At 43.0% G+C, this 26,771-nt stretch overlaps 1 protein-coding gene across 1 annotated transcript in view; it reads left to right on the top strand.

Moving 5' to 3' along the window:
* Positions 1 to 8,162: 8,162 nt before the first annotated feature.
* Positions 8,163 to 26,771, top strand: part of NIBAN1 (niban apoptosis regulator 1) — a 102,665-nt gene continuing 84,056 nt past the window's right edge. Inside the window, exon 1 of the mRNA XM_029080998.2 lies at positions 8,163 to 8,331. Coding sequence (XP_028936831.1) covers positions 8,277 to 8,331 — 55 coding nt within the window. The 5' untranslated portion in view covers positions 8,163 to 8,276. The remainder of the gene's footprint in view (positions 8,332 to 26,771) is intronic.

Genomic DNA, 26,771 nt, shown 5'->3' with positions numbered 1-26,771 from the left:
GAGTGGTATCTTGGGACAGAACTTGGAGTCCAAGCAGGCTTTGAGCCAGGAGCCTAGATCCACCTTTGCCCCACAGACAGTAGTTTTCATTTGGAATGACTCAATCAATCAAGGCTATTTATTGAGTGCTTACTATGCGCAAAGCACTGTACTGAGCACTTGGGAGAGTACAGTAGAACAGAGTTAGACACAACGAGCTTACAGTTGAGAGGGGGAGACAGACATTAATATAAATGAATAATTCATAATATATAATTTAAAGATATGTACAAAAGTGCTGTGGGGATTCCCCATCCATTTGGAAATTATGCACTAAGATGAACTAGTATGAGAAAATCATCATCATCAAATGCCGTCGAGAAAACAAACAAGAAACATTTTTTTAAAACCAAATGACAAAGTGTGACATCACCTTGTTTTCTTTGTTCCTACCTAGATTGCTGGTACCTAATGCTATAATCCATTTTCCAGTCTCAATACTTGACCATTCCTTTTTCTTTCTCTGCTGGTAGAATGAAATACCAAACCCTTCTCCAAATCTCCTACCCTCCTCCAGTCCCAGATGAATTTATCCTGGCTCTATGACTTACCTGCTACATGGCCTTGGGCAAGCTACTTAACTTCTCTGAACCTCAGTTTCCTCATTTGTAAAATGTGGATTCGATACTGTTCTCTCTTATACCTAGACTGTGAGCCCCATGTGGAACTGAGTCCACACTGATTTTTTTTTTTGTATCTTCTCTAGTGCTTCATATAGTGCTTGACACATAGAAGTGCTTATTATTATTACTATTATTATTATTGTCAAATAGGAGTCAGCACTTTCTTTTCTAAACTCTGTCGATCCAAATCAAGTCTTACCCTTTCATTAGGGTGTCAAATGACCATGTAATACTTCCTAAGCCCATCAGCTATGTTCAGCTTTGGCAGCTAACCAAGCATCCTTAACTGCAGGGATCATCAGAGAGATCGGATAGGTTAAGGCAAATTTCTTGTTCTGTCCTGCACTATCTCGGTGCTCACCAGAGTGCAGGGCTCATTTTACAGTTTAATTACGAGGAGGTCAAAAGGAAGGCCAGGCCCAGGCCCACGGTACTGTGTTAATGTGTTTTATGCTAATATTATGGAAGAATATTTTATTTAACACAAGCTCTTTACTTGACACAGCTTAGAAAAACAGAAAAAACCATGAGCTGATTGGGCTATAAAAAAGAGGAATGAGGTCTGAATTGAATTGTAATAAGAAATCAGATTTCTCCTTTCTCTGGTCTCACCAAGGTTCATGAAGGACATTCAGTAGGATAATCTAAATGCAGTAGAATAATTCTTTGCCTTGAGATTCCCAATTGTTTTTAACTCACAGTCTCTTCCTATGAACATTTAAAACCATGCATATTGGAAGCATTATTTTGGCTTTTTATCCTTCCTCCAATATCGATAGCTAATTTTTCTTTGTCCTGCTGTTACCAGATAAAGTGAATTAGACCAGTTTTTAATTTGGATGTGTGTCCAAAACTGAGCATTTAGAGCAACTGACCATTTAGAGCACTTAGATCAGTAATTCACTTTTGGGCTCCTGAAGTTCATTGTTTACCTCCTGTCTGAATAAGAAGGGGAGCTTTTCTGAACTCTTGAGAGCCATTCGTGATCATTTGTGAGCGGGGCCATAGCCACGGCCACTTAAAAGGTGGAGAAAATAAGGCTTTTTCCCTTACATAACAAGACTGTGGAACCGTTGGCTTTAAAGCCCTGGTTCTGAGTCTAGAGGTGAGAGAGGGTGAAAACTTTCATCAGTGATTATCAACAGCCCAGCAATAGCGGCATCTACTGAGTGCCTACTATCTCTAGCCCTGTCCCAGGTGCTTGGTGACATTCAAGAGAAGTAGAAGCCTTTTTATGGTATTTGTTAAGTGCTTACTATGTACCAAGCACTGTACTAAGCGCTGGAGTAGGTGCAAGTTAATCAAGTTGGACACAGTCCCCGTCCCACATGGTCTTAAACCCCATTTTACGGATGAGGTAAAACTGTTAAGCTCATTATGGGTGGGAAACATGTCTGCTAGTTCTGTTGTACTCTCCCAAGTGCTTAAATAAAAATGGTGATATTTGTTAAGCGCTTACTATGTGCAAAGCACTGTTATAAGCACTGGGGGATACAAAGTGATCAGGTTGTCCCATGTGGGGCTCACAGTTTTAATCCCCATTTTACAGATGAGGTAACTGAGGCACAGAGAAGTAAAGTGACTTGCCCAAAGTCACACAGCTGGCAAGCGGCAGAACCTAGATGCGAACCCATGAACTCTGACTCCCAAGTCCGGGCTCTTTCCACTGTACCACGCTGCTTCTACTGTACCACGATGCTTAGTACACATAGTAGGTGCTCAATAAATACGATCGACTGATGAGGTAACTGAGGCACAGAGAAGTCAAGTGATTTGCCTGAGGTCACACAGCAGACAAGTGGCAGAGCCAGAATTAGAACCCAGATCCTTCTGATTCCCAGGCCTGTGCTAGGCCACGCTGCTTTTCGCGGAGTTTGAAATCTAATGGAGGAGACTGAGGCTCTGAGACTCTTTAAACATGCTGACTCCCCCTCTAGACTGTCAGCTAGTTGTGGGCGGGAATGGTGTCTAGCTCTGTTGTATGGTATTCTCCCAAGCGCTTAGTACAGTGCTCTGCTCATAGTGAGCACTCAATAAATATCACTGATCGATTAAGGTGCTTGGGGGAGGCTGGGTCTCCAGGGTTGACTCACTCATGCTTTGAGGTTCTCGTGCTTTTCGATTCCTTAGGTCCTAGTTGAAACAAATCCAGACTGCTCTGGGTAGAGTCTGGGGGGAGGAACACCACCAGCATCCTCAGGTGTAGACCCAACCCGCAAGGACTATCTCAGCAGGGAGTATCCCGGGTGATCCGTTAGATGGCACTCTTCCCTTTGAGTCCTCGTCTCCAACCAGTGGTCAACTCAGGTTTAAGGCGCTGCTTGCTGTGAGACATGTTCTTCTCCCCCTTAGCAGTAGATTTTTAAAGTGTCCACAGCTCTCTGTCCGAGCAACAGTGTGGACTTTTGTCCTGGTCAGTTAAGATCCAAATCGGGCACCGAAATCTTTCCCTACAATTTCAACTCTCTCCAGAATCGTGTCTGCCTGCGGAAATAGTGAATCGTTGCTGCGGTTAAAAACCCACCGGAGTTGATTTCAGAAGCCGGTCTTAGTGACTTATCTCTCACTAGGGGTTGCTATTAAGTTATGGTAATTGAGGTTTTGAAGGACTTTGACAGAAGAAAGCTGTTAAGTAAATATGTGGGATTATTGATCGCTTTGGGACTATCAGGAGAAGAGTAGCTAGAGATAGATTGGTTTAACTCATTCTGTATGAGGTCAGTTAGGATCGTTAGAGACAAGGGACATGTGGTTGACAGGTCAAAATCTACTCAAGTTTAACAAGAGAACGTGTTTATTGGAATCGTCTTAGATATGTCTTGGATGTAACATTCCAAACGTTTTAAAAATATCTTCAGAGCACTGCATTAAATCCCTTTGTCTTACAAAATAACTTGATCATTTCCAATTTCTGCAACTGATATTTTAAAGGAGAGCTTGGAGAGCTGCAGATGAAAACTGATAGTGTCTTCAACACGTAAGACAAGGCAAAGGCATTAGAGGGCAAAGATATAGAAGTTAACATTTTACAAGTATTTCTCCAGGGTTTTCGCCTGGCTGCTACAAACCATCCAAGTTTGAAAGTTGTCCAGATGCATATAAATGACTTTTAAGATGTCATGATTTACAAAATGGAAGAAATATAAAATTCTCAAGGTAACCTATTAAGCAAACAGAAAATCCATTCAAAATTCCCTTTGCCAAACTGATAGACAATAATGTTTCAGAAACTGAGGTGAGTGGTCATTTTAGAGAAATGGAAATAGCTACTGTAATTCAACCAGTAGTATTTTTAACGCTTATTGTGTACAGAGGTCTGAGAACTATACTAAGTGCTTGGGAGAATACAATGTAACAGAATTAGTAATTTAAACTAGCCCAATGTTTCTGATTTAAAATTAGTTGCAATGGGAAATTTTCACAGCCTTTATCAATGCAATGCATTAGCACCAAAATCTTGCTATGCATAATTTACTCAAATATGCAACTTTATTCCATTTCCAAAGGGGGGGGGGGGAAACAGAGCTGGGAAGCAGTGACCTCTATTCCCTTGGGTCCATAAGAAAACAAAAAAGGGAGATAAACTCAAGCTTTATGCAGTTTAGTACTGTAAGGAAATTATTGGGTATTTCCCCACAAAACCACTGCTCTTAAGGAGAATACCCCCAAATGAACTTTAAGTGAACAAGGAAATCATGGCATGCAATGGCCCTTTTCTCTCACATCTGCTCTCCCCCATCCCAAATTGCCTACCAGGAGGATATAATGAGAGTAGATTGCTGTTTCTTGGAAGAAGGTCTGTCTAGGACTGCCAGGGTTAGAGGGCAGGTGAAAGGGGGAATGCAGAAGAAAAATGCAGAAGAATGCAGAAGAAGAAGGTGATACCTTTAGAAATACTCTTTAGCCTAGTAGTGCTTGACAACAAGGTAACAATTTAGAACTTGCAAGGTGAACTTACAATGATAATTCTTGACTAGAAGGCAACCCCTGCAGAGAGCCAAAGCAGAGGAATCCAAAAAAATCTCACTTGGCCTTTCTTTGACACACCGTCCACTTAACAAGAGCTCCTAAACTCCCCTTTCCTCCCTCTGCCCCCCCAAAAATCTCCTCCACCAGAGGAGCGGAGTGTGTGGGCTGGGATGTAGAAGGAGAGAAGGGAGGTGAGGTAGAAGGCAAGGGGTTGGAGAGGTTTGAAGCCAATAGTGAGGAGTTTTTGCTTGATATGGATATGGATTAAGACTGTGAACCCCATATGGGACAGGGACTGTGTTCAACCTGATTAGCTTGTATCTACCCCAGTGCTTAGTACAGTGCCTAGCACATAATAAGCACTGAACAAATACCGTAAAAAAAATACAGTCCTAGTTTACCCGTTCACATTTATGTGTGGAATAAGAATGGTGTCTTCTACTTCTTGGGATCTGGTGTTAATTTAGATTAGTGCTGGGATCAAATAAATGAGTTTGGGCCTTTTCTCTGAGTGGATAACATGCATAGATCTTTATATCTTTTTTCAGAACCCATCAAATATTCTTTTAGTAAATCTGGGGGACCTTTTCCAGAGGTTAGTATTTTCAAGAATTGCCCACAGCTTAAAGTAGCAGACTGGCTTGCAAACCATGGATTTATGGAGTTGATTTCCTCTTTAGTTCTTTTAAAACTTAAGCAAGAAAGACTTTGATTGAAAGAGAAAGTGCAAATTTGTTTAGTTAAATGATAGCTATAATTCTTTCCTTTTCCACTTGTCTGCCGCTTGGCTTTGAGTAAGTCACTTCACTCCTCTGTGCCTCAGTTCCCTCATCTGTAAAATGGGGATTAAGACCATGAGCCCCAAGCAGGGCAGGGACTGGATCCAACCTAATTTGCTTGTATCCACCCCAGTGCTTAGTACAGTGCCTGCCACATAGTAAGCGCTTAACAAATACCACAATTATTATTATTACCACCCACATTTTTAAGGCAAATAAAAAGGGTCAGGACGGTTTGTACATTTCCTTGACATTTTTTATAAAATTAGTTATTATGAAAGAAATTGTTTTTGATCAGTTTTGACACTGTAACCTTTGTTTTTTTAAAAAGATAGAGCAGGGTTCCGAAATTCACAATTTAGATCTCATTCAATAGAACTCAGTGGACATCTAGCACAATTAAAAGGAAGAAGAAGAGGAGGCCTGGTCTGGAGCCAGCATTACCTGACTTTTGGGACCAAGATTTATCACAGCTGTAGTTTATTTGCATTAATTCATCCCCAGTAATTGTTCACAGGTTAAAGGTGAATTAAGAAATAAAGATCTTTCTGAAAATCTCAGATAAACCTCAGAGCGCCAATCTTTCTTCATATGACTTGGTAGAGACAAGCCATTTGAAAATTGACTTTTGTGGTTGAACTAAAGCCGTGAAGTCTCTGGGTATAAAACCTGCTGATGACACATCTCCTGTTAACTTGTTCCGATAGAAGGGCTGTTTGTTACTGATGTGTTTTTTTTCCAGTGTTGGCTGGTAATGGTGCTAGGGATTATATGGTGTTGCTAAAATAATTGTATCCTTGAGCAACAAAATGTGTAATTTTAGAAACTCCAAGCTCCATGTAATTCCATTTCATGGAATTCTAGCATCATAGATAAGTGAGGATCCTTGACAATCTGAGACCAACACTCATTTGGACAAAGCATTAGCTGTATCTGGAAGAAAGAATTTGGGGCTGATGAAAATGAAGGGCTTGAAAAAACAATGGCTGGAATCTCATTCATTCAATAGCATTTATTGAGCGCTTACTACGTGCAGAGCACTGAACTAAGCGCTTGGAATGCACAATTCGGCAACAGATAGAGACAATCCCTGCCCAATGATGGGCTCACAGTCTAAACGGGGGAGACAGCAAAGCAAAACAGAACAAAACAAAAACAAGACAACATCATTAAGATAAATAGAATCAAGGAGATCTACACCTTATTAACAAAATAAACAGGGTAATAAATAATATATACAAATGAGCTAGAGTGTGGGAAGACATGGTGTGACTTCATCAGGGTTATGCCCCCCTTTTGCCTTCCTAGTTTAATCCCAGCATCCCTTTCTCTACCAGGTATGGAGAAACTGACACATTATATAGACTGTATAAAGGAACGAGAACGCATTCAAATGGAATCGTTTATTACCTCTTGTAGTTGAGGTTGGGAGATCACAAGACCTATCGATTCCTATAAGCCTCAGGGGCATATCAAATGCCTAAGAAATTCCAATAGAAACTTCTTATCATCTGCTCTAAGGCATCCAATCAGCGCTCCCCCTCTTGCCTCACCACCCTGATCTACTACAACTTAACTTGCACGCTTTGCTCCTCTAACACCAACCTACTCCTTTTACCTTGATCTTGTCTGCCTCACACCGACCCCTCGCCCACATCCTCCCTCTGGCCTGGAACTCCCTCCCCCTTCATATCTGACAGACCACAACTCTCCCCCACCTTCAAAGACCTACTGAAATTACATCTCCACCAAGAGGCCTTCCCTGACGAAGCCCTCACTTCCTCTCTTCACCCTCCCTTCTGCATCACATAAGCATTTTGATATTCACCCCGGCACTATAATTGATGTTAACGTCGATCTCCCCTTCTGGTCTTTCAGCTCTCTGTGGGGCTGGAAGCCCACTTACCCTACTCTATTCATTTGTATTCTCCCAAGTATCTATACAGTGCTCTGCAAACAGGGAACAGGTGAGGCCCTGGGAGTCAAAGGACCTGGGCTCTAATCCCAGCTCTGTCCCTTACCTACTGAGTGACATTGGGTAAGTCACTTAACTTCTCTGTGATTCAGTTTCCTCATCTGTAAAAGGGGGAATCGATACCTGAACTCCCTCCTACTTAGGCTGTGAGCCCCACGTGGAACCTGATTATCTCATTTCTTCCCCAACACTTAGCACCGTGCTTTTTTTATATCTGTTAAGCGCTTACTATGTGTCGAAAGCTGTTCTAAGCGCCGAGGTGGATACAAGTTCGCTGCATACAAGTTTATCAGGAAACCGAGGCACAGAGGAGTTAAGTGACTTGGCCCAAGGTCACAGAGCAAGTGACAGAGTCAGGATTAGACCCCAAGAGAAGATAGGGGTTAAAACTGTGAGCCCCACTGTGGCCATCTTTGTATGTCCCCCCGCGTTTAGCAAAGGGCCTGGCACATCGCGTTGAACAATAAAATCGGAGAGAGATGGGATGGGGGGGAATGATAATAATGATGATGATGATGATGAAAGGGTGCTTGTGAAACAGAGACGAGAGTCACCTGGGAGCCAGGTGGGATGGATCCCCAGGGAATCAGCTGGGGTCTAGAAGCCGGGGCCCACGCCCAGTTTGACACGTGGGTGGGTTGGGGACACCCCTCGCTCCTATGTTTTCTTTTTATGTGGGGGGGGGTGTGGCTAGAAGGGGGGCCTTGGGGGGCCGGGCTGGGGGCGGAGGACCAGGAGGAGGCGGCGCTTCTCGAAGGAAGTTTGTGCTCCGAGGGAAGAAAGAGGAGCAATAAACCCAAACTAGCCCAGCTCCGGTCGAAGCGGGTGGGCTGACGACCCCCCTCCTTCTCCTCCTCTTCTTTCTCCACCACCACCTCCTCCATCTCCACCATGGGCGGGTCCGCCTCCAGCCAGCTGGACGACAGCAAATGCACATACATCCGAGGTACCCGGGGCTGGGATGCGGGGGCCTGGGGGTCCGGCGGGGCTCGCCCTTCTCCTCCAAACGAGCGGGGGTGGGGGAGGGAGAGAGGATGCCCACTACCCCGCTAATGCCCCTCATCCATACCCCTTGGGTGCCCTGCCTACCCAGAGCGCTGTACTGAGCGTTTGGGAGCCACGGCTCGTCTCCCCCACCCAGCTCCCCCATCGCCCTGTTTTGATTTCTCCCCCATCCTCAAGCCCGTCGTGGACGGGGAACGGGTCTGCCCGTTCTGTTGTCTCGGACGCTCCAAAGCGCTTAGTACAGTACTCCGCCCCCAGTAAGCCCTCAATAAGTGCCAGTGAGGGACCGATCCCTCCTTTCCCTTCTCCGCTTCACCACCTCCGAGTGGATTTTGCTCCGCCTTCGGCTACCTAAGTAGTTGCATTTTGGGAAGGAGGTGGAAGAGCCCAGCAACGGATGCCAAAGTTAGGACAATCAATCATGTGTATTGATTGAGCTCTACTGTGTGCAGAGGAGTGTAGTGTGTACCTGGGAGAGTTCACTTTGACAGAACTGGTAGACGCGTTCCCTACCCACAAGGAACTTTACAGCCTGCAGGACACTGGCTGCGGGACTTTAAATAGCCCTGTCTTCTGGACCTGCCTTCTCCAAGTGACTCCCCACGGTGCCTTTTTTCCCCCTTCCTAATTTAAAAGTTGCAATTTCTGTTTGCGAGATCCTGAGGGTGAACTCATTTCTCCTGTATTTTAAAGGATTTTCTGTGTCCCGGTATAAGGATTTGTGACAGGCTACAGTTTTGTCCACCAGGATGTATTGTGTTTTTCTGCGTCACTTGTGGTTTAGGAAGCTCCAAAGAGCTGGGCTAATGCACACTCGCTTTGGAGATGGGAAATTCAAGCTTATGGCAGAATCTGTAGGAGTTCATTTAGCTTCATGGTGTTCCCTGTGAATTTGTGAAATCCCAGGCTGAAAAGGCAGCACGTCTGCTCTCCTGGTATGTTCCTTTTTTTTTTTTTAACCCCGGAGGAAAGTTGATGTACACTCTTTGTAGTTAAGGGCCGGTGAGGGTTTTGAATCCTGGAAACTTAAAAGTGAATCAGAGCAGATGAGATGAAAACAAAATAATACTTAACTGTGTTTCTGTCTGAAAAGAAACTGAAAGGTTACATATCACGTGCTGCCTTTTTCAACATCTCACCTGTGCTTTCTACCCACCCTCCCCAAACCAGATCAGCCAATTGATGGATCAGTGATATTTATTCAACACTTACTGTCTGCAGAGTACCGTACTAAGTGCTAGGGAGAGTACACGCAGTAGAGTAGGTAGACACAATCCCTATCCACAAGGAGTGTAAAGATTAGAGTGAGAGACAGACATTAAAATAAATTACACATAAGGGGAAATAGAGTAAAGTGCTGGGAAATGGGAGAGTCACAAGGGCTATGGGCTAGGGGTGGAGTGAATATTAAGTGTTTATGGGGTCAGATTGTTAGAGAACAACCTTAATAAATCTAAGAACTTTTCAGTCTGCAGGTCATCACCTGAAGCATTAATTACCACTAATGTTTCTAGTTTGAGGTGAAATGTGAGTCTCGGATCTGCCATTTAGTGATTGTAATTGATATATTTTAATCCTTTCTGGAAATCCAAAACATTATCGATTCCCTTTCCTGGCACTGTTTCCGGTTGATGCTGTTCCTCTTTAGAAGAAAAAGTAGCTTACTTTAAAGTAGCAAGAGAAGCTTTGCTTGCTATTACATGCCTGCTGTTCTAATACAATCTAGGGGACCGGTAGAGAAATACAGCATATTAGAAAGGGGAAATGGCCCTCCTATCCTAATACATAGCAGATAATCTCCAAGTACTACATTTAATCAAAATATTTTTAAGTTGGGATCAGTGATAATGAAAATAATATTTAAACATATCCAGTCATAAAACCCATTAAGAAATTGTAAATATGTTTGTTTTTTTAAATTACCCATGCTTTTAAGGGTAGAGATGGTAGAGAACCCAGATGATATCAAGTCCTGTGGCAGTTCCAGGGAAAATCTGGTTTCACCTTGCTAGAGTAGTATGTTGTTCTTTAAAAGAGAATTGATCACTTGTTTAGACTAGAAAGAAGGCAAGTCAAATTTAAATACAAATTGATGTGTTTTCCACCAAGCTACCAATATATACCAAGGGTATAAAAGCCTTGGCAGGGTGGGACATTTTAATAACTCATGCAAGGTAGGGCTGGAATGTCATAGGATTTCTTTTATGTGGGGAGAAAGATTCCTCTTTACAGGCCTAAATACAAGTGCTCGAGTACCTGGTCTGTGTCACTGTTTCTTCTATGATGAACCATTAAACTTTGATAATGAGAATTTAATGAGGTTTGTTTAATGAGGGTGGATGAGCATGAAAAACTTGATTTTTTTCCATTCAGAAGTCTAAAGCTCTTAAAGCATTTACAAATATAATTTAAGACCATGAATTCATGAGCAGTGCTATTATCATGACAGGCTACTGCATGGATGAACTGTGTGATATTTGCCCTCCATGACTATCAAACATCCCTAACTTTTTCCCTCCAGAATTCCTAACCTTTTCCTCTAGTAATCTGTTTTGGACCTTTGATGGATTGAGGGAAGAACTTCTAGGGCCTATTTTTTTTCTCACTTTTTTTTGAGGGGAGGGCAGGGCTGTGTGTGTGTAGATAGATAAAGAGGGCTCTCCTTTTTCAAAGAGGATATTATCACTGTGCCAAGATAAAAGTTGATCAGGCACAGTCCTCTGGTGAGGCAGGTTTCAATTTAGCAAGGCAGGCAATGTTTAGGGCATCTTTCCTGGTCCTTCGGCTGAGCAGTGTATCTTCACATAGAGTTGTTCAAACACTACACCTGCTGTGTGGAGTAATATTCCTTTTTGTTTTGAGCCAACAGTAGTCCATCTTCAATGGGTCCTGCTGTGAATGTGTTGTAGGATTTCATAAATAACATTTTTGTACAAATCCTAGCTACCATACCTTTCACGAGTTTTAGGGTTCAACTCATGTCCCCTCTTAAATGTTTTCTTTCCAGATTGAAATATGAGACATTTCAATAACATTTATTTGTAATGCTTAGTGTGTCATTTCAGGGGCCTATATGCCTGAATCGTGAAAACTAAAAAAAAAAAAAAAAAGTAGGGTTTCTGCTTTATTTACTTAGATACAGTAGTTAAGTGTTCTGGTGTGACTCACTGTTCTCTTTCGGTGATTCATTTCAATTCTTTCATTCAGACTGCTTACCTCAGTTGATGATGATGATGATACTTTTTGCATCTATTATTGCTGATCTCAAGTAGAGGATTTGAAACCTAATTGTATTTGGGTTTGGGTTTTTTTAAATGGTATTTAAGTGCTTAATATGTGCTGGAGTATATACAAGATGATCAGGTTGGACCCAGTTCCTGTATCCCATAGGGGTCACAGTGTTAATCCCCATTTTGCAGATGAGGTAACTGAGGCACGGAGAAGTTAAGTGACTAACCCAAGGTCACACAGCAGACAAGTGGCAGAGCTGGGATTAGAACATAGGTCCCCTATGTTCTAGGCCTGAGCTCTTTCCACCAGACCACACTGCTTTTCATCAATCACTGCATGGGAGGGTCCAGAAATGCCAAATATTCTATCTCCCAAGACCACATTTCAGAACCAAGGTTTGTTCATCTTTCTTTGATGGACTACTCTGTCATCATCATCTTCTGAAGCAGTGTGGCCTAGTAGAAAAAGAACAGGCCTGAGAGTCAGAGGACCCAGGTTCTAATCCCAGCTCTGCCAATTGCTTGCTGTGTGACCCTGAGCAAGTCACTTAACTTTTTCCTCAACTGTAAAATGGGGATTAAAAACCTGTTCTCCCTCCTACTTAGACTGTTAGCCCCATGCAGGACAGGGACTATGTCCAATCTAATTCACTTGTTGCCCAGCACTTAGAACAGTGTTTGACACATAGTAAGCACCTAACATACCACTAAAAAACAATTCTGCCGTCGTCCTGCTGCCTGCTTCAAATATTATGGGCAGTTAACCCCTCTGTGCCAGTCTCCTCATCTGTAATACAGAGATGAGGATAATGATTCCTGCCTTCCTCAGGATTTTATGAAGATAAATTGAAATATTGGCTCTGAAAGGGTCATACAACTTCCAGATATTGTAGTTTCTCCAAATAAACTGCTCTTCTCCCCTCTGTTATTGTTTTTTCAGTAAGCTAATGAGCCTGGTCATATGTGAGATGGAACAGAGATAAAAATGTGTGTATGTGTGTGTGTAGTTAATTTCTTAATTTGGGAACTAGCCTGCCGTAGTTGAAGTTTCAGCACCTTTCCTTTCAAGGCATTGTTTTTTCCCTTCTACTGGCGAGTTGAATTCTCACACGAAACATCTTGTAATTGGCAATCGGTCATATGACTTCAGTGATAGGACTACATCAGTCTGAGCTTGAAGATGAGCTATCAACAGATAATGTGAAAACTTCTACCCATAGTCCGGGTCTAAGACCATCCCTATTCACCGAGTCATGTTTAAATATTCTCTTCAGGGCCCTATTTTATTCCTGATAGCAAGGAGAGACAAAAAATCTTGGGCAAAAAAATTTTGTCAGTGGAAAACTCACCCCAACCCCCTAAGGTTTCATTAAAGAGAACTCAGGCCATTCCTTCTATTTCTGCTAGTATTAGTTTAACTGGTACACAGTGATACTCCAATATCATATATAGTACCAATTGTCATGTTATGGTGTTTTCTTCTCTATAGATCTACTCTTGAAGAAGTTACATCAATTGCTGAGATCTTAGCAATGGTTAGTGTGTGGACTCTGCTGAAAACCAAACTTTTAGCTTTTAAGAGAATTACTTTTCTTGGTTTTAGTAGAAGTTTTATTCCCCCCCCCCTTTTTTTTTGGTTGCCATTGTGTTTTTCATACAGGGAAACAAAAAGGAAACAGACCAGCAATCCTGTTGCTGCAGAAGAATTCTCCAGCAGGGTCAGGAAACAATGGAACTTGAGCTGGTGCTTAATGTTATGGTTGTGTTTATCCATGAAGGACACCTGCCAGTGTTAGGACTTAGTGCAACTACCATGTGGGAATGAATAGGAGGCAGACAACCCACATTCTGATCCCGGATCTGCCTCTTCCAAGCTGTGGAACCTAGGGCGAATCATCTAAGCCTCTTGGTGGCTCAGTTTTCCAGTTTATAAAATGGGTAAAGTAACGCTTGTCATCTGCCTTCCCTGTAGTGGTTGCTAGGAGGGTATGATGCACAGCAGAATTGTATTCTTTCTTCAACAAGAGTCAAGGCATACTCTTACCCTGGTGACTAAAAGTGTAGGAATAATATTGCGCTCTGAAAAGTGGGGATCTAAACGTTCAGGCCGGTAGCAGAAAACGAGTGCTAGAGCTGCAAAATAGCTATGCAGTATTCTAACAGCAGTAGACAGAAGACAAGTCTAAAGAAGCATAGGGAAGTGACGATTGATGCTCCAGATAATCCTGGGCCCCAAACTTGTACTTTCAACCTCACCTGTGGACAGATTCTTGCAGCTTGAATTAACTGGACAATTATAGCTGTCTCCACTTGGCATGAAAGATGGTACATTCAGAACTAGCTCTGGAAAAATTAGTTGCAAATTAGTGCTTCTTGGAAGCCAGGGGCTGGTTGAACCTCTTGTGCTTTTCAGGGTTCTAAAAAGTGCTGTTATCATTATAAATAGGAAAGAAGCAATGACCACAGCAGCAAGGGAAGATCACATGACAGTGTGTGCAGCAGAACCTGTGGCCTTAGTTTGTTGTCAATGTGTGGGGATGACAGGTTGGTCTCCTGGAGGCTCTCCAGACCAGAGCGCTCTGAATCTTTGGGGAAAGAAGCTGTTTCTCTACTAAAGAGGTTGGGATTTCCCATCCAAACACAATCGGGGAGCCCTATTTGACACACTCTGGCCTTACTTGGTGCTGAGTTCCATCCCTAAGAAGAGTTAATGATGATGATGATTGTGGTATTTAAGCGCTTACTATGTCTCACTGTAATAAGCACTGGGGTAGATAGAAGCTGATCAGGTCGGACACAGTCCCTGTCCCACGTAAGGCTCACAGTGTTAATCTCCATTTTACAGATGAGGTAATTGAGGCCCAGAGAAGTGAAGAGACTTGCTCAAGGTCACAGACCAGACACAGGGTGGACCCAGGATTAGAACCCAGGCCCTTCTGACTCCCAAGCCCAGACTGTATCCACTAAGCCATGCCGCTTCTCAAGCCCTAGGCACCTGAGCTAAGAGGAACAGGTCCAGTTCTGAGGATGAGCTGAGAGGAAGCAAGAGGAGGAGGAGGAGGAGCAGAAGGGATGGCTCTTGAGAAGATGTCAGCTTGTTTTCTTCATTTAACCCCAGGCATGAGCTAAAATGGAGGGGTAGGGTAGAGGGTTGTAAACTAGGACTCTTAGCAATGTGGCAAAGTTAGATCATTTGGGAGAGTGCCTTTTCTGAATATAGTAAAAAATATTCTTTGTTGATTGGGTGGGCATAAGTGGCAGTTGGAAGCAGCTTTTACTGAGCATCTACTGGCTGCACGACCCAGAACTAGGTGCTTGGGACCAAGCAAATGTCAGAATACCCACTGAGAAAGACGACGCGTATTACAGGGATATAATGGATATATGTGTATATAAATATATGCATACACAATAGGAACCAAATTAAGGTCATAGATACAAAAGTCAGCAACTGAATAAGTAGATATCAGTCACAGGTGATGTGCTAAGGGTAGCTTATAGGGTGACATGATCAGGGAGATGGGGGTGAGTCAGGGAGGGCCTCCTGAAAGGTGGATCTTTAGGAGGGCTCTGAAGATGGGGAGTGTGGGAAATACTGGCAGCATTTCACCTTCCACCATTCACTCGGAATGTGATTTCTTTGTCAGGAAATGGAGTTACATAAGAACATCTGCCAAAGCATGTAAGTTGAGAGTTTTGTGGTCAGATGCAGGTGTGAAAGAGAAGATTAGGAGAAGGAAGAGAATAGGGAAAGGAAGGGGTAAGTCATTTGCCATATGTTTGGAAGAAGTAGGCAAATGATCAAATTGCCAGTGTTTCCTGGGTGACCATCTGAATGAAACTAAACATTTTAAACTAAAAGAGCAGAATTTCCCTCTAAATACTGAAAAAATATTTCAATACAAGAGACAAGTTTATCCATCAGTGTTATTTATTGAGCGCTTACTCTGTGCAGAACACTGTACCAAGTGTTTAGGAAAGTACAATATAATAGAGTTTGTAGACACCACAAGGGGAGACTGTTTTAGAATAAACTACAGATAGATGATATAAAGTATAAGGATATATAGATAAGTGCTTTGGGATGGGGTGAGTATCACAGTATTTAAGGGGTACACTGCCAAGTGTATGGGTGACACAGAGGGGAGGGCAGGTAGGGTAAATGGCTTCATCAGAGAAGGCCTCTGGGAGGAGAAACGATTTTTAGGAGGGTTTGGAAGGTCGGGAGGCTGGTGGTCTGTAGCACATGAAGGTGGAGGAGAGTTCCAGGCCAGAGGGAGGTTTTAGGCGAGGGGTTGGCAGTGAAATAGTTGAGACTGAGGTACAGTATGTTAGTGTTAGAACCAAAAGATCATGCCAGGTTTGGGGAAAAATGCTCATTCAGTCATATTTATTGAGCACTTACTGTGTGCAGAGCACTGTGCTAAGCACTTGCGAGTACAGTACAACAATAAACAGATAAATCCCCTGCCCACAATAAGCTTACATTCTTACCTTGATCTCTCCTTTGGAAGAGGAGAAAGGGAAAGTTACAGATCTGAAAGTCAAGGAGTCAGTGCAGCTTGTATTTCAGGCCTAAGGAAACCAGTAGACCTTTGCATTTCAGTTATTTTGAAAGATTTACTGTTAGGTTAAAATATATGATTAAGATTTGCCTTACAAGCCCAAAAATGCTAAAAATGTGATCACCAGTTTCAGAGAGAACATTTGAAGAGTGGTAACAGATGTTTAGCTAAGTGCCCAGCCAGGGAGCTGGCTCTAGGTTGTTTCTACGAAGTCACGAGGGGCCAGGGTTCTATTATAATCCCATCCAATGACATCGAATAAATCAGCACAGTGTTGCCTCATGTTGACTGGGAGTTTTCTTTTCCCCTTCCTGCTTCTCTTCTCAAAGTAGTGTAGCATCCATATCCCCTTTGCCCAGCAAATGGATTTGGCTATAAATCCACCAGCTAGCAGTTTGTCCCTAGAATAACACAATGCATCCAGCTTGTACAAGCACACTATAAAGATGTTTTCTGGGCCGTGATTTTCCTGGTAAGACACTGGGCTTACTTGTCTTCATCTGGTCCACCATATGGTAGGAAAATGGCACAGCAGAAACAGAAGGAACAGACAGAGATGATATCACTAAGGTCTCGGCATGATCACATTTTGAAGTAATTGAATTTGTGCATGGGCTTTGGCAAAATCACCAGGGAAGTTTGCACTGTCGCACTAGTTCTTCTTGAGGATTCCGTGGCTTTCCTGGTTCCAGCCCACTGGGCTCCCTTATATTCTGTGTCTCTCTTTGTAACTTTTTTTACTTCTGCAGCTCCCATGACTTTTGAATCCCACTGGGTACTTGGCCACTGCTTCTACTGCTGGTGGTTCCCACCTTCTGGGCCTGAAGATTTGGGGGACTGGGGCTAAATTGGAGCAGGATAGAGGGAGAGCTGATATGGTGGAGCAGGTTGGTTGGGGAGGACAGAGAAGAAGGTCTAGGACTCTCTCTAATCTTGCTCTCCTCAGTCAGCTATCTCTTCCACTTATTTTCCACAGAAGCAAAAGGGTTGGTAGCAAGAAAACTAATGGGACTAGAGCACTTGAGTTAATAATGTTGGTATTTGTTAAGCGCTTACTATGTTCAGAGCACTGTTCTAAGAGCTGGGGTAGATACAGGGTAATCAGGTTGTCCCACGGAGTTGTATCATAAGTAAATACGTTTCAAGAATAGATACTGCTGTCCTGCCGGGCCCCCTCTTTCAGCTTGCTGCTGTGGGACCGGTGGGCTTCCCCTCATCCTCACAGAGCTGATGGTGGGCTGTGGGGTAAATCACAGCCTCACCCCATCACAGCTTGCCTTGCTTCAGGTGCTCCCTCTCCCCTGGTGCCCATTCTGGTATGAATCAAGTCCTACTTGTACTAGCGATGTGTTCAATTGCCTCTGAAGAAGGGTGAGGTGGTGGGGGTGGAACTGGGGCAAGTGTTTCCCTCACCTTCCTTTCCCCTCTTTCCCCTAATGGCCTGCTTTCAACCACGGCAGAGTAACACCAGAAGTTGTTCCCAGGAGGTGGAGGGGAAGGACATGAAAGAAAGTTCTCCTCCCCTTTTGCAGGCCGGTAAGGTAGCTGACTACCTGCAGCTGCCACAGCCCCTTTGGTATTGGTGAAGTGCTGACTAGGTACCAGGCACTACACTAAGCACTGGGGTAGGTGCAAGCTAGTCAGGTTGGACAGTCCCACATGGGGCTCACAGTTTTAATCCCCACTTTAAAGATGAAGTGACTGAGGCACAGAGAAGTGAAGTGACTTGTCCAAGGTCATACAACAGACAACTGGAGTAGCAGGGATTAGAACCCAGGTTCTTCTGCCTCCCAGGCCCCTGCTCTATCCACTAGGCCATTCTGCTTCTCACCTCTATTTTCAGTTCTACAAAGTCTGGGAAGGGGTAAAAGGGTCCAGAAGGTATTCACTGCACATCCTGAAGGAATTCACATTCTGCCTGTGAGGATGAAGTGCCATCTTCACTTTTGGCATTTCAGTCAACAGTATTCATAGAGCCTTCACTATGGGCAGAGCCCCAAACACCAATCTACTTCCTGTGCCTTGACCTCATCTCTCTCACTATCAGTCCCTTGTTCATGTCCTCCCTCCTGCCTGGAACTCCCTTCCCCTCATTCAGTCATAGTCATAATTATTGTGCGCTTACTGTGTGCAGAGCACTGTACTGAGTGCTTGGAAAGTACAATTCAGCAACAGAGGCAATACCTACCCAACGATGGGCTCACAGTCGGACAGATCACCACTCACCCCATCTTCAAAACACTAATAAAATCAAATCTCCTTCAGAAAACTTTCCCTGACTAACTTCTCCCCTCCCCTCCTTATTCTCCCTCCCTTCTGCGTTGTCTATACAATTGTGTTCATAGCCCACTTTGATATTTACCCCATCCCCACTGCCCTTAAGTACCTATCTTTATACTCTATTGCTTCCCATATCTATAATTTATTGCCTGTGTCACCCACTAGATTGTAAACTCCTTTTGGGCGAGGATCGTGTCGATCAACTGTATTGTACTCTCCCTCCCTCTTAGCACAGTGCTCTGCGCACAGGTGCTCAGTAAATACCACTGGTGGGATTACAGAGGACTGCAAAGACATGGCCTCTGCCTTCTAGGATCTTAGAGGACAAAGGAGATGGATGAAGAAGCACAATTATACAAATTTAAGTTGCAACAGGCCCTGTGAAGTCCGTTTTCAGCTGAAATTCCCATACAAATGAAAAATCCTGATTTATGGTGTGGAAACACCCAGATAACCTGAAGAGTTGGCGAAACATTCAGTCCACTTGGGTAGTGTAGATTAAAGCCTTGGAGTTAAAAGTAAAGCCCAAGTTTTTATTAGCAGCAGTGACCAGAGCATGTACCATCTGGAATGTCATTATGCAAATATGAAAAAAGTTTTTGTTGGTGTAAGAGATTAAATTAAGACAGATTTATTTGACCATACAGTTTATATTTAGAGCAAACAAATGAGAGTTTTATAGAATAACTAAGACCAGTGCATATAAACTGAGATGTCAATTCTTGGCTAAAAATGTTGTGTTGTGCTTGAAAATCCTGGGAAATCTCAGGGAACTCTGTTGCTCCCTTAAAGCCTCTGTTTTCAAGACTTTTTCATATAACTCCGACTAGAAAACTGCATTTTCCGTCTTTGGAAGGCTGAAAGGTGGATTTAATTTACTAAGCTCTACCTGTGGCTGTAGGCAGAGGAGTCTAGTCCTAGAAACCTGTCTAACCAGTAATTCATCCTCTGGTTAAAAAAAAATAAAATCTAATGTGCTTTGTTGAACCCGTGATTGAATATTTTCCTTTTAAATGGTTCACATCAGCTCCATGTCTTTTTGTGAAGTGCAGTTTTCCAACTGAGAGGGTACTAAATGTAGAGAGGAGGCCATTTTAATTTTGAAAGAAAATCACTCCAAATTTGGGGAGAGCTGGATAAGGAATCAGATTGACTTGCACTAAAGTGCTTTCAATTGTTTTCAAATTAAATTACATTTAAAATGGTAATTGCCCAGTAGTTGTTGAGCTTTTTTTTTCCATCCTCTGGGAAACTGTTTGGTGGATTCCTTATTTAGTCAGTTCTGACTCCCTGACCAGGAATTATCTTCTGAATTCCCTTTCTGACTTCTGATTTTGATTGCCTCCCTTGGTTCCTCACGTGTAAAAAGGGAATGGCCCGATTACCCCGAAATAAAAAGGAAAAGGTGGGGTGCTTGGAGGGCGGGTGATGGCGGGGGACACCACTGAGACTGCCCTGCCCCAGCACATGAATTATTTAATGAAATGAAAATCAGTTTTAAAATGCAGCATCCTTAATCTGTATTCTCAACACTCCTAATACCTGTCTTAGAAATTTCAAGGGGTTAAAGTACAAAAAAAAAAAAAAAAAAGCCAAAACAAAACTGCAGCTGCAATCTGCTTCAGAATAGTTAAGTGCTATAATTAATACTAATTAGATTCTTTGTCAACAGCTTGTTGAAATTACAAATGATTGCATCTGAACCATCACCTGAATTCACAGCGAAGGACTCGGATATTTATTAAGATGAAAACGTAGGCACTTTGATCCCCCAAGCTGAGTTCTCTTAGAGCTGTTACACTGTCAGTTATGAAATCCTAAAACTGATGACTTCTGGAAATTGAAACAACACTGGATGGATTAGACAATCATCCTCCTGATGCTGCCTGCTGTGCAGTTCTATACAAGTCTCTTCAAAGGCAGTTAATTTTTATGGGGGGGTTAGGGAGCAGTTTGTGCATTTTGTATGAAGTCCAGCTTTGGGATAGCTTTAACAGAACAGTTTTTCTCCTCCTTCCATTGCTGAAACTTTTAAACTGTGCTTGTCATCTAGTTAGGGAGTTTGGAGCAGTCCTCTGACAGGAGTTGGATATTAGGGGGAGGTCTCATTCCTTCAGTCATTTATTCTGTTTACTGTGTGCAGAGCACTGTACTAATGCACTTGGAAGAGTACAAAAAAAACAAACGGACACATTTCCTGCCCACAACGAGTTTACAGTCAAGACTATAACTATTCTCCCAAGAAGCTGTTAGAGTCCTATATAGCATAAGACCCTGCCCAAGCCTAGCCTGGCTCACCGGACCAGATTTTACTGGATCATAGTCGATCCTCCAAAACCTACCCACAGTGCTCCTTCACTGTCTCAAATTCACGGCCAAAAACCCAGAGAGTGGTGGAGGGTGAGAGAACTGGTCCTAATGTACAGTGACCCCTTTCAGTCTCTCACCAACTTGACTCAGACCCAGAAAATCTGTTTCACCCTGGGCCAGGCCAAGCCATGGTTTGACAGGCATGGGCTCATGCCCATCATACATTGACTGCACTCACTCATTTCAGATAATCTCTGAAGGAAGGCATTACCTTCCAGCAAGGGCAGCAAGGTCATCTTGCCATGCATGTATTGAAGAACTGGGACATGTGTGAATAGTTGTCCCCTCACTGGGTCACCAATCTCAGGAGCCCACAGTTGTGAACAATCAGCCACACTGTCCACCTTCAGTACTCATGGCCATAATAACGATAATAGTAATTTGGGTTTTTGTTAAGTGCTTAGTATGTGCTGAACGCTGGAGTAGATGCAATACAAATAGATCAGATACAGTTCCTGTCCCACATGGAGCTCACAGCCTAAAACTGGGGGAGTCAGACACTTAATCCCTCTTTTTACAGATGAGGAAACAGGTATTGAGAAGTTAAGTGATTTGCCCAAGGTCACGCAACAGGAAAGTGGCGGAGCTGGAATTAAAACCTAGGTCTCCTGATTCCTAAGCCTGAGTGGTTTCTACTAGGCCACACTACTGCTCTGCTCCTGCTCTGGAAGATTTGTTACTGAGCTGAGACCAATTTGATTACCATTGCCTGGGCGGTGAATCTGATTATTTGTCATAGGGAAACAGAAATATTAGGACTCATAAGTAGGGAAACCAAAGTAAAGGAGGGAACCCAGAATTAGGAAGAAGCAAAGTAGAGGAAACCCCAGTTTCCTCTCTTGGTTCCTTACCTTCCCCTTTCTTCTCCCTCTCTCCCCCCTCCCCCGCCAAGTTCATCTTTCTTGTTGTCTCCTCACCTCTGTCTTCCAGAACTAAACTTAAAATATGCTTGAAACCTTTTATGATCATTTCTTTCCTTTATTGTACCTTTTGTAGTTTTTTCCCTTCAAAAGACCTTTGTCTTTCCCCTTTTCCCTATCTTTTCTCAGCCCCTACTTCTTGTAGACATCTATAAAGGATAAATTTCTGGCTAGTCTATATCTGACCAATAAAAGCAAGCTGCAGACTTGGACAAAAGGCTCAAAACTTGTCCACACCTCATTTTATTTCCAATATTCTTTTCTGGTAATTAGAGTGCCAGTGTTACTCTCATATTCATCTGCTGAAATTGAAGTAACAGAGGATCTTTCACATTGTTCTTTGAAATCATTTATACAGAAATTCTTTCCTGGGGGAATTGTCTATTTTCCTGTCTTTGTGATTTCCCTGCCTTCTCAGTGGCCTGAGAGTGACTTCAGAAATAGATGATGAAAAGACCTCTTTCATATTATGACAGGGATTGAGTTGATGTCTGTCTATATACCTGTTTACAATCTAGTGGGGACATAGAAGCAAAAGTAAATGACATGTATTAGGATGCAACATAATTTAAAGGTATATTCATAAGTGCTGTGGTGGGGGAGGAAATGGATTGAGTGTAACTATACACTTAGGGTGTCGGGGGACGAGAGGTTAGACAGGGAAACCTTCCTGGAAGAGATGGGATTTCAGCAGGGCTTGGACAATGGGGAGAGTAGTGACTGCCAGATTTGAAATGGGAGGCAGTTCCAGGCAGATAAGGTGTGAGGAAGAGGTTGATGGTGAGAGAAACAAGAATAAGGCACAGTGAATAGTTTGGCATTTGAGAAATGAGGTGTGCAGACAGTGGTAAAAGTTATTTGTTTAAAATTATTCTGTATTTTCATGAGTATTTCAGTGTGCTGTGTGTTTTCTGATCAGAATTGCTCCTCACTTGAGTCTGTATGTCTGATCAACTAGTCTCTCAAAACAGTCCCCTTGTTCCTCTATACAAATGTGCTCTTCAGAAAATGAGTTGGTATTGCACACCAAGTTGTGCCAATGTATACCTGTGATGATTTAATATTCAACCGGTGATATTTATGGATTTGGGGGCCTCTAGTAGGATAGACAACTCTGTACTTAGATATTATAAACGAATAGAAAAAAGTATTTATTTTTAAAACACCTAAACTTTTGCGGGTATATATGTTCAGTATTGGAAGGCAGACAGAGATGGGGGCCCGAGGCCTAGCTAGCCCCACCCCTGGTTTGCAGTGTGTGACGGTAAATTGCTTTATAATCACCTGCTCACCTTTAAAATGGGAGTGGTGTTTTGACTCTGTCTCAAGGGCTGATGGATTAATATTAGTCAAGTCCTTTTCCAGGGGCCATTGGAAGGAGATGTCTGCATTATTTTTAAAATCGTGATCATACCTTTGAAGATTAAGAATGATTTTTAGTACTCCAAGTATCATAATTGGGAAAGCTATAAGTTGGGTTAGCTACTGAAATAGTTATTTGCAGGCGTGGATTTGCTGACCTATTCATTGTTGTTTGCTTTCTTCTACATATGAAGAAATATTTGGCCGCAAACTCCAATTCTCATGAACCGATGTGTGGCTCCATTAAACTTGAGTGTCAGTTTCATTTTGGGGCCATCTTTGCTTTTAATGCTACCAGATCATTTGGGCTTGTCCATTCCTTTCTCATAGTGGCCCTACAGATAAGCATGCAGAAAGAAGATCGTGATGTTCTCATTTGCATAAGTATCTTCCTGACAGAGCATCAGCTAACTTTATTGTTCTTAGGTATTTTCTGCATGTCTTCTGCAATTCATAAAATCATGTTGAGTCTTTTCTCTGTCCTTGCTTAATGGTCCTCTTTCATCAATCATCATCAATGGTATTTGAGTGCTTACTAAGTGCAGAGCACTGTAGTAAGTGCTTGGGAGAGTTCAGTGCAACAGCATTGGCAGACAGCTTCCCTGCCCACAGTGAGCTTACAGTTTAGAGAGAGAGAAAGACATTAATATAAATAATTACAATTTAAAGATATGTGCATAAGTGCTGTGGGGTGAATATCAAATTCCCAAAGGTCACAGATCCAAGTGATGGAAGAGCGACTGAGTGATAATCCAGTGTATTAAAGTCCTGCTGTGAGCATATAATACATTCCTCATTTTGGGGAGGCCAATAACACTTTTAAGCCCCTTGGATACAGTTTAGTAAATGACCGAGCTCGTTATGGGTAGGGAACGTGTATACTAATTCTGCTGTATAGTACTCTCCCAGGCAAGTGCTTAATACAGTGCTCTGTACATAGTAAACACTCAATAAATGCCAGTAAAAGCCATTGATTGATTGACCTTTCTGGCACACTCCATGCTACTCAACTGTCAAAAACAGACCATGTTTTTACCTCCAAAAGGTGAACAATGTATCTCCTTATCACAGCAATCTCAGACCCGTTGGTGCTCAGCCTCAGGTTAATTTCGATTCATTTATCAGTCAAAATCAATGATGTCTCATCTGAAACATTGGATTCAAAGTGCTTACTCTTGAGAGATTGTTTTTCCTGCAAGGTTTCATTAATATGTGTACCTTAAATCATGGTTTGGACAAAGCATACCGGCATTAAAATCAGAGAGTAATTATCTTAGCCAACGTGACTCCTTTTTTCCACCTCGTGTCCCAAGGATATTGTTCCAAGTGAGTAGGAGAGATGCTGGACAATGAGGTAGAAGAGTTGAGTGAGAATATTTGCAGCTGTTCAGTCCTGCATATCTAGCTCTTCTCGGTAGGTTGTATTTATACAGGTTGTATTCTCACATGTTTAACTTTGAGCACCAGCTGTACTTCAGTTCAGTTTTTGATTGTGGCCAAGAAGAGAAGATGAAGCTCGAGGTTAATTCTGTTTGCTTGTGCAAAGGGTTTATTACACTGAGGTTGAGAAACTGTTACCCCAAGTAGTAAAAGGAGGGTAAACGGAATTCTTTCTGATCATTATTTTCCAGAGGCAGCGCCCAGCATGTGGCTAATGTCTTCCTCTCAACCTCCAGTTAAAGTGTTCATCAGAACAGTCTTGCTTCTGGGAAAGATCAATCCATTTCATATGAAAAACAATCACTTCACCCATACTTTGGCTCCTCATATAAAATGGCAGCATGTTTTGCCTCTGAAAGGAAGTATTTTCTGCACTTCTCTTCCCTTGACCGAGTCCTAGCAGGAAATGTGCTTTTTTTTTTATTAACCACTATGCCCTTGAAAGCTCAGCCTAGGGGCAGAAGACAATGGCTCCCTTTTTATATGAGGCCACACAGCGTCCCTAGGAAGCCCGCCCCATGAGCTGTTCAGAGCAGCCCTTGGGCTCTGGGGAGCCTTGACCTGTTGACAGGAAAGAAAAATTCTAGGTGCCCCCTTGGTTCCTCTTCTGCCCATGCTCCCCCCTTCCTTTGCAATTGGTCTCCAAGGGGCAGGGTAGATTAGATACAGTGGTCCACCCTGTCCCAGAATCTATCGGGACACAGCTTGAGGTACCTCCCACCGTGTCCCACTGACCCCAGTGGAGTTGGTACCCATGGAAAATGGGCTTTTTGAGGGTGGGGGAGGAGCAAGGGGGTGGGTGGGTTTGTGAGTGCCAGGCAGACAGCCTTTGAAAGGCAAACAGGTCAGAGACCTCATTTGGACATCTTTTCAGCCCCATTCAGAAGTTATTGGAGCTTTTCAATCCTGTATGTGTCTGATCAGAAATCTAAAATGAGCCAGGTGGTGAGCATCCCTCCCCTTACAAATTATGGCTTCACCCCACAGCTGATACCTCATAGGAGCAAAGGTCTCTGACACAACTATGGGGGGAAGGAAAGGCTGTGATAGGATGAAGAGCAACTAGCCATCCCCCGTTGGAGAGAAAGGTAAACTCTATTAGTCTTCCCTACTATGGCATTGTCTGTGAATTTGTTTTTTCTCTTAATGGTATTTAAATACTTACTATGTAGCAAACAATGTTCGAAGCACTGGGGTAGGTTCAAATTAATTAGGTTAGGCACCAAGCTTCCCATTACAAAGGGGTGTACACACACCCTTTCTTACGAGCTAAAGCCATCGAGTGAATTCAGAATCAGGGCTTAAGGTCTGTGAGTTATTCATCTTCCTGCATGGTTTTTTTCTTTGCGTATTCCAAATACTTTGGCAGTGGGAAAATGTGGTCAGCTGCCAAAATAACACGATTGGCTCTTCCTGTGCCATTTAGCATTGACAGGTGTTAGTTTCATTAACTCAAATATTTGTGTCTGCGCCGGTGAAGACAATGCACAATGAAGAAATGGTGTTGACCCTTTAAATGTGCAGAGAGCCAGTTGCTCAAGGTAAACAGATGGGTCGTCATATTTTCGGTTGTTAAGGTTCAACACATGCTTTTGCACAGAGTAATCACCCTTCTAAGTCCTGAATACTTTGAGACTGAAACTGCATTCAGGAATTAATTAGAGTACTAGTGGTTTGCTGTCTCTCGTCCTTGCCTGTCTGGTTTCCCCTGGGGCAGTGGGTGTGTGAAGCAGAGAAGTGGGCAGGAGGACAGTGCTTGCCAGAATTATACCCACAAAACCCAGTCAGGGCCCAAGTGGCCACAGCATAATGCCGACAATGTGCTGTAGTGCCATAGGCTAGCAGGCAGTTACCACGGTAGCCACCTTGAGTCTCCGCCATCCTCGTTTGCCTGCTATTTTCAGGATCTCTGTGGAGCCTGTCCACCATGTGAGATGCTGGTACTTTGGTCAGAAACCTTCGTCACCGATGGCGTGGTCCTCACGTGCATTCCTTAGTAGTAATAGTATCTAAGTGCTTAATTAGTACGGAGCATTGTGACGTGTGGGTTGGACTTCGATAAGGGGGGAGGATATAAAGGATGAGCTCCACTTTGTCATGAAAGCAGTCGTAGGGTTGGACACCTACAGAGTTAAAAACTCTTCTTTTCAAATAATGAAATTCTTCAGGGTAAACTAATAGACTGGGCTGACAGCCAACCACATCAGTAGATGG

This window comes from Ornithorhynchus anatinus, chromosome 16 (assembly GCF_004115215.2).
Source record: "Ornithorhynchus anatinus isolate Pmale09 chromosome 16, mOrnAna1.pri.v4, whole genome shotgun sequence".
NCBI classification, from domain to species: domain Eukaryota; kingdom Metazoa; phylum Chordata; class Mammalia; order Monotremata; family Ornithorhynchidae; genus Ornithorhynchus; species Ornithorhynchus anatinus.
The sequence above is the reverse complement of the archived record's forward strand: the minus strand, read 5'-3'. Positions and strand labels throughout refer to the sequence as shown.